General features: G+C 36.9%; 1 protein-coding gene across 3 annotated transcripts; it reads left to right on the top strand.

The window, feature by feature from the left end:
• Positions 1-1,967: 1,967 nt before the first annotated feature.
• On the top strand, positions 1,968-11,001 carry clk4b (CDC-like kinase 4b). 3 transcript variants are annotated; one of them, XM_051681376.1, is made up of 13 exons: positions 1,968-2,077; positions 2,869-3,026; positions 3,992-4,211; positions 4,730-4,820; positions 5,138-5,204; positions 8,046-8,162; positions 8,328-8,494; positions 8,674-8,768; positions 8,854-8,983; positions 9,697-9,779; positions 9,857-9,936; positions 10,080-10,170; positions 10,678-11,001. In XM_051681376.1, the coding sequence occupies exons 2-13, from the start codon at positions 2,869-2,871 to the stop codon at positions 10,825-10,827; spliced, it is 1,449 nt and encodes a 482-aa protein (XP_051537336.1). In that variant the 5' UTR covers positions 1,968-2,077; the 3' UTR covers positions 10,828-11,001. The 3 variants fall into 3 exon arrangements, with proteins under 3 accessions (XP_051537336.1, XP_051537338.1, XP_051537337.1); XM_051681378.1 differs by lacking the exons at positions 1,968-2,077; positions 2,869-3,026; positions 4,730-4,820 and adding an exon at positions 7,249-7,304 and having other exon boundaries at positions 4,072-4,211; XM_051681377.1 differs by lacking the exons at positions 1,968-2,077; positions 2,869-3,026; positions 4,730-4,820 and having other exon boundaries at positions 4,072-4,211.
• Positions 11,002-11,527: the final 526 nt, after the last annotated feature.

Raw genomic sequence — 11,527 nt, 5'->3', positions numbered from 1 at the left:
AAGTGCTGACTTACAATGTTTCTGTTCTTGGCAGATACCTTTAAAGAAATACCTTTACAGGTAGTTAAAGGGCAGTTCACCCAAAACGAAATTTCTGTCATTTCTCACCCTCAAGCCTGTAGATTTTCTTTCTCCTGTGAAACTCAAAAGGAGATGTTAGGCAGAATAAGTTAATCTCAGTCACCACTCACTTTCACAGCATCTTTTTTCTCTCTCCATACAATAAAAGCCAATGTGACTGAAACTAACAGGCCTATAAGTTTGCAACAATACGAAGGTGAGTTAGTAATGACAGTAATGACAGAATTTAAATTTTTTAGTGAACAGTCCCTTAAAGAGTACTGTATAGCAATTACAGAGCTCTGTAATTGGAATTCTTACCTAGTAAGAATGTAATTGCAGAGCTCTGTAATTCAATTGGAATTCTTACTAGTAAAAATTTTATAAGAGAGCTCTGTAATTGAAATTCTAACTAGTAAAAATTAAAATAGAGAGCTCTCTAATTGGAATTCTTACAAATAAAAATGTAATTATAGAGCTCTGTAACTGGAATTCTTACTAGTAAAAATGTAATTATGATAAGTAATGCTGGGAACATCAAAAGATAATTTGGCCTTCCATAGATTTATAGATCTGTTATATCTTAACTTCAGTAAATATGCGCTTCCTCACTGCACGCGCTCTCACTAAACTCAACACACGATCAATGAGCTACTAAAAGCTGCACTTGAGAAGGAGGGAGGCTGAAGAGCTGTTTTTTTATACGAAGCTTCTGGAATTACAGTTTGACACAAAGACAAGATTATTGATTTGATTAGTTCATCTGTATGGACTGGTTTACAAATTCTTAGCTATATGTTAAAAAGTGATTTTTTTCATGGAAAAGTATGCTCCCTTAAAGATATTAATGAAATAAGTGTCCTGAGATATCTCACGGTCTCTGTGACAGCTGTAGACTTTGTAAACAGCAAACAAAAATGTGTCCGTGGACATTAACACTTTCACCTGTCAATCATTTTGCTCATTCTCATAGTGTTGTATTTGAAGCGGATCATTGAGGCTGTGATTCATAATGTTTGTCAGTTGAGGGCGCTATTGTGCCACTATTAAATTTGACAGCCACACGAACGAACAATACTGCCCTTTTGCTCAGTTTTGGTCTCAAAATTATCTTTGGAGGGTGGGGTTTTGGAATGAAGGGGCGTGGTCAATTAAATGGCTCAGTCACATGAAAGCTTCAGAAAGATAAAATCGCTCACAGCACCTTTAATTACAGTCACTACCCTGTTATTAGACACTTTTACCCATGGATTAAATTAATCATGGTTGACAGTGAATAGTAAATTTCTGCAATGGCATCAGTAAGTGAAAACTGTTGTGTTTGAATGATGCCATTAGTGACACTTACAATTATTACTTATAAAGTATTTAGGTTTTCTTATCTTAAGGGTTTTTCTTGCATCTGGGCCCATGGTGCAGGTCTTTAAAGTTTATTATGTGAAGGACATCAATATAATTATAAATTATAATTTAAAATATAAATAAATAGATTTCAGTATGCCCTTTTAATGTTGGTTATGGAATAATCTATGATATCAGTTAAATGTATCAACAATAGACTGGACTAAAAAGTTATCAAAAATGTATTTAGAGTGTTACAAGATGTAGTGGAGTTTGCATGGTGGCCATCTTAACTGGATAAAATACAAATTACTTGCTGCTCTGTTGTTGTATAATTTTAAGACACTTCTATGCAGAACATTTATGAGACATTTTCTCTAAGATGGTGCAGAACTCTTCTTAGAGGATATCAAAGACAAACACTAGAATCCCTTAAAAACAGAACTGTATGTTTGTTTGAGAAAACTTGAACTGCTGCGAAATCTAAAAAGGGTTTAAAAAAAATCTCACGCTAACGTAACCAACGTCACAAGACGACTTGTGTTTTGTTGCGCTTTCACCCACAGATCCCCGTAACCGGAAAAGATCAACAAGGGTAAAGCGGAAGTCGTAATCGTTGTGGAGCTCAGTGGAAAGCGCAGCGTCTTATTTCACGAGCTGAATATACGGGTGAAAGGTGAGTGTATTTTAAGTTTAAATATGTAACATAAAACTTCCTTTTACATGTTTTCATTAGCTCGAGGTGGCAGTAAACTGCGGTGGGTGACATATAATGCGTGTTTGTGTGGAAGCTAACCCACTACCTACCCAAGAAAAACGCTTACTATTTGAAGCGTTGCGTTTTACTTTACCCGACTGTTTACATTTTTACGTCACTTTTATTGTGAAAATTCTATATGCAATCAGAAAATCGGACAGTCGTTTGGCAGTATGACTCAGTTGAGATGAGCAGGTTTGTTTATTTGAGACAGAAGGGCGGTGGCTAACTCGCTAGCTCTTTGTTAAAAGGCTAATGTAAACAAACATTAAAAACTCTCGCGCTTTCTGTGTACTGATGTGAGACTTTACAGACATCACGAGTACTCGTGATCTTATCAGTAGATCACCTGCACATTTATTGAAGAACATTGCGTTCAAGGTTCTGGGATGAGTATTATGCCAAACCTTAATATAGAGGTAACTAACCCTAATTTGAGATGTTAAATTCCCTGTAAATAAGCAATGCAATATCCGTTAACACGTATTTACTGCATGGTAAACTGTCCAACTCCGTTCTAACAAGTCAAAACAACTGTTACACTGCTGTGAGTTTGACATTTAATCAGATGTGGAGTAGAGAGCTGGCATCACCTCGGCTGTATTGAATTATACAGCTCAGCAGGTGTAGGGAATGTTCTTGGATACTGTTTCCTTGTCGTAATTTTTATGACTTGGAGCTTTTTTTTTCTATTCTGGTGGTGTTGTGAGATGCTACGATCTAAGCGGATGCGCTCGCCGAATGGCTGGATTGCGGAGTATAGCTGGGAGGAGAGAGTGGAGGTGCACAAGAGGCCGAGGTGCAGCTCCCAGAGCGGGGAAAAAGAGAGTCAGCCTGGACGGCATCATCACTACAAAACTTACGAGAGGTAAGTCAATCAAGAGTATTCATTCACTTTCAGTGTGTGATATTAACATTTGGAGTGTGTGTTTCTGTTTGAATGCAGCTTGTTTGCTAGATTTGTGGTTGGATTAGTGCTCTGTCAACTTGTTTCTTACATGACATACTGTAGCATGTTCTTGGATTCAGGTGCTGTAATTGGGCCTGTCTCAGCCCTAATCAGTGCCAGCAATCCTGAGAATCCTGTTGATGTAAAATTGTTCTGACATTGAGATTTGACAGTGGGATTATTAACAAACTTTATGTTGCAAGATTCAAGATTGGTCCGTATACTCTCACATTGGTGTTTTTAGGTTGTAGAAAATGCTAACAGCCATTTGATTAGTTTTCATTTAACACTCCGGGCATTTTGAAATAAAATCTGAGACCTTGTAAATCTGCGATCTCCCACTACAACAGGGACATTTATTTCCTAAAGCACAAGCCCTCCAGAATGCATCACATAATCTTTAAATAATAGATCTTACAGCCTGTAAAGGGTAATAATATAAATCAAGAGGGCCTCCAGTTGCTGTACACATTTGTCAACCTATAGCGTAGTGGCGGAATGTTCTGTTATTTGGAATACAAGTTGTTTAAATCAGACACGAGGTTCTGCCATGCCATCAGCTCAGGCATCCTCCTAAATGATTTACTGTTGCAACGTTGACAGTCGCCTTCAATCATAACCTCTCTCTCAGAGCTTGTTTCTGTGGCGGTTTCTAAGTATAGACTTGCTCGTGGACTCCTCTCTTTCGAGAAGACACTTGATGCATTCAGCACCCAGCAGATCACGATACAGTGTTCCTTATTCACTGGTGAAAGGGTCAGTAAATTGCAGTTAGAGGGACCTATACATTTAGCTGTCAAAGGCCTTGGACACATCCCCATTGTCCATTTTTTTTTTTTTTTGCGGATGTGTCTTCCTCAGTGTCTGATCTGTATTACTGACAGGTGTCATATAAGCACAAAGAGGCTGGAGTGGTGTGAGCGCAGGGCCAGAGAGGCCAGTCCGGAGCATGGCGATAATGCTGGCCAAATGGAGCAGGTCAAAGAGACCGAGAGGGAGAAGAATGGTTACCACTACAGCAAGTCATCCGGACGCAGTGGGAGGAGTCGGCACAGCAGTAGAGAACGCCAGCGATCACGCCATCACAGCCCCTGCTCAGACTCGGTAAACAATTTCTCATTGTATTTCTGCTTGAAACAATGTATTTGTCAATGCAACCACATTTATGCGTGCTGTCTTTATAAAAAAAGGTAAATCTCCTCTGTCATGAATGTAGAAAGAGTAATAGTAATATATTTACCTTAGAAACCATCTGCTGTAAGTCTACAGCAGCGTGGTCAAGGTGTCATGCATTTGTGCTTCATTCACTTCATGCACAAATTAAGGGGCGTGACTTAGCTGTTCTTAAGTGCACTTCATTGTTTCTTGTCTGAAAATGTGTTGCCATGTCTTTCTTCTGTAACACACACTATGGTGGCCCTGTGCCGTTGCTTGGCGATGAATTTGAAATTGCTGCTGCTGTGGCCTGGCGTGGGGTTTTGAACGGGTCCGAATCACTCCCTCCCCTTCATCAACCCCCCTCGCTGAATGAATGAATGACGTTTACGGGCCTGATTCTGGTGTTTGGTGATGATGATGATGGTGGTGCTGGTGCCCATGAACATCCCTTCCCCCTCCTCCAGAGAAGTCATCGCAGGAAAAGAACCAAGAGTATTGAGGATGATGAGGAGGGTCACCTGGTCTATCACAATGGAGACATGCTAAGAACAAGATGTATAGAACAAAACCTTTCTCTTTATAACTGTCTGTTATGTGTCTATTAGTGGGAGAATTCAGGTTACACTTGGGGGTAAAATGGGGAACTTTGAAGACTTCTAAATTTAACCATTATGAATTTACCTCTCATGTGTGAAACTTTAATTGAGACTTTAATTCTCAATGAATGTGATGAATTTAAAAAAAATGAAATTAACTTGTTAACAAAGTTTGAGTCCCCAGTTGTACTATAAAATCTGCTTTTATTTGCATCCATGTCATAAAGCTTTACTTATGACTTCTTTTTTTTTTTTTTTTTTTTATCACGTTTATAGATGAGATTGTAGGCACCCTGGGCGAAGGAGCCTTTGGAAAAGTGGTGGAGTGCCTTGACCGTTCAAAGTAAGCTGTCCAGAGTTAGTGAATTCTTTGTCTCTGTTGTGAGTTCATACCCCTTTAACAGTGGTGTAGTAGTGTCTGAAGAGGTGGGCATACTGTGAATTCATGAAGGACCGCCAAACACACACATACATACTGTGTGTGTGTGTGTGTGTATATATATCACACACACACACACACACATATACATACATGCAGTATATACACTACCGGTCAAAAGTTTTGAAACACTTACTCATTCATTATTATAATTGTTTTTTTTTTTTTTTTACATTTTAGAATAATAAAGTCATCAAAACTATGGAATAACATAAATGGAACTATGGGAATTATGTTGTGACTAAACAAAATCCAAAATAAATCAAAACTGTGTTATATTTTAGCATCTTCAAAGTAGTCACCGTTTGCCTAGAATTTGCAGACATGTACTCTTGACATTTTCTCAATTAACTTCTAATAAATTAATATGGTGGCACAATTATATTTTTGTCTACAAAACTAATTTCAAACATTTAAGCATACGCCTTCAGATCAAAAGATTTTTAAGATCATGAGAAACATTTCAGTCAAGTGTTTCAAAACTTTTGACCATTTGTTTGTGTGTGTGTGCGTGCGTGTGTGTGTGTGTATATATATATGTATATATATATATATATGTATATATATATATATATGTATATATGTATATATATATATATATATATGTATATATATATGTATGTATGTATGTAAAATGCACCCGGTCTCTAAAATTCCATAATTCCTTGAATTACATCTAAAATGTGTAAGATATATTTTTTCCATAAAAAAAAAAAAAAAATTATAGTCCCACATGAGCTTGATGAATGTATATCAGGGTAAGTTTGGGGTGGTGTACAGTACACTACTAAGAACCATGGTATGGAAAATATGTTTTTAAATTAATAGGTGTCATTAATGTTTGCTTCATTAGGCTAATATGAAAATTGCTAATACTTTATAATTACTCTAATTAATAAACTAACACAAATTTGAAGTCAGAAGTTTACATAAACCTTTTAAATACATTTAAACTCAGTTTTTCACAATTCCTGACATTTAATCATAGAAAACATTCCCTTTCTTATGTCAGTTAGGATCACTATTTTAAGAATGTGAAATATCAGAATAATAGTAGAGAGAATGATTTATTTCAGCTTTTATTTCATATCATTACATTCCTAATGGGTCAGAAGTTTACATACACTTTGTTAGTATTTGGTTGCATTGCCTTTAAATTGTTTAACGTGGATCAAACCTTTTGGGTAGTCTTCTACAAGCTTCTCACAATAAGTTGCTGGAATTTTGGCCCATTCCTCCAGACAGAGCTGGTGTAACTGAGTCAGGTTTGTAGGCCTCCTTGCTCGCACACGCTTTTTCAGTTCTGCCCACAAATTTTCTATCGGATTGAAACCCATTCGCACCTTTCGTAGTAAAATGGATTGCATAGTCATACAAAAAGCTATTTATTGTCTCTGTAAACAGAAGATAAAACTAAAGTTGATGTCATTTTGTTCAAATGTAATTGTAACTAATTACTAATAACTAATTTTGAAATAGTTAAAAATGTGCTGCACATTAAAAACGCTTCTTCAGGGTTTTTCCTGGTTCAAAAATGGTCTTTGGTCATCACGTGTGATACAGTTTTTTTTTTTTTTTTATAATAAAATATTTTTTGTAATTGCAATTAATATTTGAGATATGTAGTTACATTTCCTGCATTGAAAATTTTTCATTGCAGGAAAAACCCTGTTCTCACAAAAGCAGAGGATTTAACAGTGGATTTAATGCTTTAAAATGAACAATAAAACAAACTGGCATGGCAGCCGTCTCTCTTCAGAGAGTCTCTGTCCTCAACAAACTCAACAGTGCAGCTGAAATATATCAATCAGTTGCACAATTGACACTCAGTTGGGTTGGAAGCATGCTTCAAAAGTTTGATAATAATATTATTAATAATAATAATAATTAGTTTTTTTTTAATGGACTTCTCCTCCAATCCCACCGTATCCCCACGCCTCCCCTGCAGTGCCGCCTCACACTTTGGGAACCACTGCCCTAGACTACACTACTGCCCTTTAAAGGGTTAGTTCACTCAAAATTAAAAATTCTCATTTTTACTCACCCTCATGCCATCCCAGATGTGTATGGCTTTCTTTCTTCTGCAGTACACAAATGAAGATTTTTAGAAGAATATCTCAGTTCTATAGGTCCTTACAATGCAAGTGAATGGTGACCAAAACTTGAAAGCTCCAAGAAGCACATAAAAGCAGCATAAAAGTAATCCATATATCTCCAGTGGTTTAATCCGTGTCTTCTGAAGTGATCCAATCAGTTTTGGGTGAGAACAAACCAAAGTATAATTACTTTTTCACCATAAATCTTGACATCGGCAGTCTCCTTGGCGATCATGATTTCAAGCTCAATTACAATTTCAAGAGCAATCTAGCACTCTATGCGTCAAGCACTAGGTAGTGTAATCGAGTTTGAAATCATGATTGAGGTGAGAGACTGCAATGGTAAGATGTAAAGTGAAAAAATGCTCCGTTTTCAACCTAAACCGCTTAGGTTACTTAAGAAGATATGGATTAAACCACTGCCATTATTTTGATTGCTTTGATGCTGCTTTGATGTGCTTTTTGGAGCGTCAAATTTTGGTCACAATTCAATTGCATTGCATGGATCTACAGAACTGAGATATTCTAAAAATGTTCACTTGTGTTCTGCAGAAGAAAGTCATTCACATCTGGGATGGAAAGAGGGTGAGTAAATGGTTAATTTTTGGATGAACTATCCCTTTAACTTTTGTATGTGCTTTATTTGCAGAGGTGGTGCAAGAGTGGCCCTGAAGATCATCAAAAATATTGAGCGCTATCGGGAGGCAGCCATGACAGAAGTAGATGTGCTTGAGCGGATAAACTCGCTTGATGGCGATAAGAAATTGTGAGTATCTGACTTAAGAGTAGAAAATGTTTGTGTTTCTAAGGTTATTTGTGAAATATTTGTCAAGATTTGTCATATTTCACAGTGAAATTTGGAAATAGGCGAAGCTTTTTGGATGAAGATGAATAATAACCATCTACATATATATGTCTTTTGCTTTTTCAGTGCCTGTGTTCGGATGCTGGATTGGTTTGATCACCATGGTCACATCTGCATAGTATTTGAGCTGCTGGGACTGAGCACATATGACTTTCTTAAAGAGAATGGATTCATGCCCTTCTCAGTGGACCAGATCAGATGCATGGCAGATCAGATCTTTAAAGCTATACGCTGTGAGTAAAGACGTGTTAATTTTTAAAAATGAAAAGAAATTGTTGTTATAGAAATACTACCTCTGAAAAGGACATATGACACTAACCCAGCTTTAAAATAATAATCATAATTAGAGTAAAATAATGATAATAAAATGCATAATAAGCTCAAGTGATAAAACATGGTTCTTTTCCATTAGTTCTGCATCAAAATAAACTGACGCACACTGACCTTAAGCCTGAAAATATTCTCTTTGTGGACTCCACGTATGACATGGATTATAACTCCAAGATGGTGAGTAATCACATCATGAAACGTCACATGTCTGAATAATTACTTTGTTGTTGCAGTTATAATTGTAACTACTATGATGTTACAGAAACGAGATGAGAGGACCTTGAAGAGGTTGGATGTCAAAGTGGTAGACTTTGGTAATGCTACATATGACCACGAGCATCACACCTCTGTGGTGTCAACTCGCCACTACAGAGCCCCCGAAGTTATTTTAGGTGAGCTGCTTACTTTCTACCATTTCTTGGAAAATTCTCTCATCATTTACTCACCCTCATGCCATTCCAGATGTGTATGACTTTCTTTCTTTTGCTGAACACAAATGAAGATTTTTAGAAGAATATGTCCTAAAAGCACATAAAGGCAGCATAAAAGTAATCCATATGACTCCAGTAGGTAAATCCATGTCTTCAGAAGTGATCCAGTAGGTTTTGGGTGAGAACAGACCAAAATGTAACTCCCTTTTTACTATAAATCTTGACATCAGCAGTCTCCTTGGCGATCACGATTTCAAGCTCGATTACACTTCCTTGTGCCATCTAGCATTCTGCTCATGCATCAAGTACTAGGAAGTTTAATTGAGCTTGAAATCATGATCGTGTCAGATCTTCAAAACTGATTGGATTGCTTCAGAAGACAGATTAAATCACTGGAGTCTTATGGATTGCTGCCTTTATTTGCTTTTTAGAGCTTCAAAGTTTTGGTCACCATTCACTTGCTTTGTATGGATCTACAGAGCTGAGATATTCTTCAAAAAATCTTCATTTGTGTTCAGCAGAAGAAAGTTAAGTCATACACATCTGAGAAGGCATGAGGGTTCGTAAATGAGAGAATTTCATTCTTGGGTGTACTAACCCTTTAATGCTGTTGTTGAATGCACTGAAAAGTGGTCATGTATTACTAATGAAAATGCAAAATGCTCTGTTGGCAGAACTGGGCTGGAACCAGTCATGTGATGTGTGGAGTTTGGGCTGTATTCTGATTGAGTTCTATCTAGGATTAACATTGTTTCAGGTAGGAAATTTCCGTTAGGAACATCATAACATGTTTTTAAATGAAGCATACTTACTGTAAATCCTTCCTCTTTTCAGACTCATGACAGTAAGGAGCATCTTGCCATGATGGAGAGGGTTCTAGGCCCCATTCCTACTCACTTACTCCAGAAAACCAGGTGCAGTTGCTTAAAAATATGAGGAGTTGCTAATTTTTAAATGCATTTTCTTCATTATGCAAAAAAAGATATGATGTTTTTGGATGGAGGCTAAGTGATCTGTGAGAGAAAGAGACTGATCGTTGACTGTGGTTCATTGTTAGGAAGCGACGCTATGTGCATCATGATAAACTGGACTGGGATGAACTCAGCTCGGCTGGGAGATACGTGAGGAAACACTGTAAACCTCTAAGGGTAAGGATCACTGTATACCGTACTATGTTGTAGTCATATGGCTACTAACCATGAAGCCATATGTCTACTATACACTGAAGCACAGATTCCCAATATTTTAATTACATTGAGCTGATTTTACTGATCTCCTTAAAAAAAAAAAAAAAAAAAAAAAGTGCTTTAGTCCTGGAAACCAGTTTGTATAATATCTGTTGCCTCAGAGTTGTTTTTGATTTCTTGTTCTAATTTATGCACAAAATCTCAAAGATTTAGGAATGAAAACACAGGGCAGCAAGTTTTTCTCAGAATTAATAGTTGTTTTTCTCTTGATAAATTTCAGTGATCTTTTGAAGTTTTCTTCTTTAATCACTGTGTTTGTTATCCATAAATTATGAGTCTTCTGGATTTCTTCTGGACATCTATTGATGCTCTTTGATTGAAACTATTTGTAGTGAATTTGAAAACGAGTCATATTTGTGTTTGGATTACTTAGTTCGAAACATAATTGACTCTCTGCTCTTTGTTCAGCAATACATGTCCTCTAAAACCCCAGAGCACGAGCTGTTGTTTGACCTGCTTCAGAAGATGATGGAGTATGACTCATCGAAACGGATCACCCTGGAACAAGCCATCGGACATCCTTTCTTCAACCCATTACGAAAAGTTAGGAGAAATTGACTTTGAAGGGGACACTTGAACATTAATGCTCCCGGGGAGACCTGCTGCTGACTGTATCAGTCAGCTTAAAGACTGCCTACTTTACATCCTCTGTCTGTTTTTATTGTCTGTTTGAATATATGGGCCAAATTCCTGTGTATTTTCGGCAAAATAAACTTGAATGCTTTGTATGCACACTGTTTGTGTCTTGTGTTTGTCAAATGGGATTTTGTGATCTGTTATTTTGTAATTCTCTAACTTATTGATGATAGTGATATGACCTTTGGCCAAGACAACCATACAGATTTATTTTGTCATATTGTGTTAGCAAAAAAATAAAACAAAAAACGCGACCGATAATATAACTTCTGTCCTGCAGATGGCACCGCAGGACTGTTCTGATCAAGGACTTTAAAGACGCGCTAGTAGATATACAGTTATTCGTTGAATTTCAATATAATTTTTTAAAACACTAATGAACATTATGTGGATCTCATGACGATTGAAGTAAAACAGTTCAGCTGTCCTGACAGGCACTCTGAGGTGATCAAATTCGTGCAATAAACTACCAATAAATGATCATTCACATTTATATAAAAATTCTTATCCTTAGCCTAAAGAAGAGTTCTTGCAATTGCTGCCCTTTACATTTCCAAAGTAGTGTTTACAGTATTTTAAACTCAATTCATCATTTACATTGTTCTATTGGCGTGCGTTCAGC

Source organism: Myxocyprinus asiaticus, chromosome 40 (assembly GCF_019703515.2).
Source record: "Myxocyprinus asiaticus isolate MX2 ecotype Aquarium Trade chromosome 40, UBuf_Myxa_2, whole genome shotgun sequence".
In the NCBI taxonomy this organism is placed as follows: domain Eukaryota; kingdom Metazoa; phylum Chordata; class Actinopteri; order Cypriniformes; family Catostomidae; genus Myxocyprinus; species Myxocyprinus asiaticus.
This window is presented reverse-complemented; position numbering and strand designations above follow the sequence as displayed.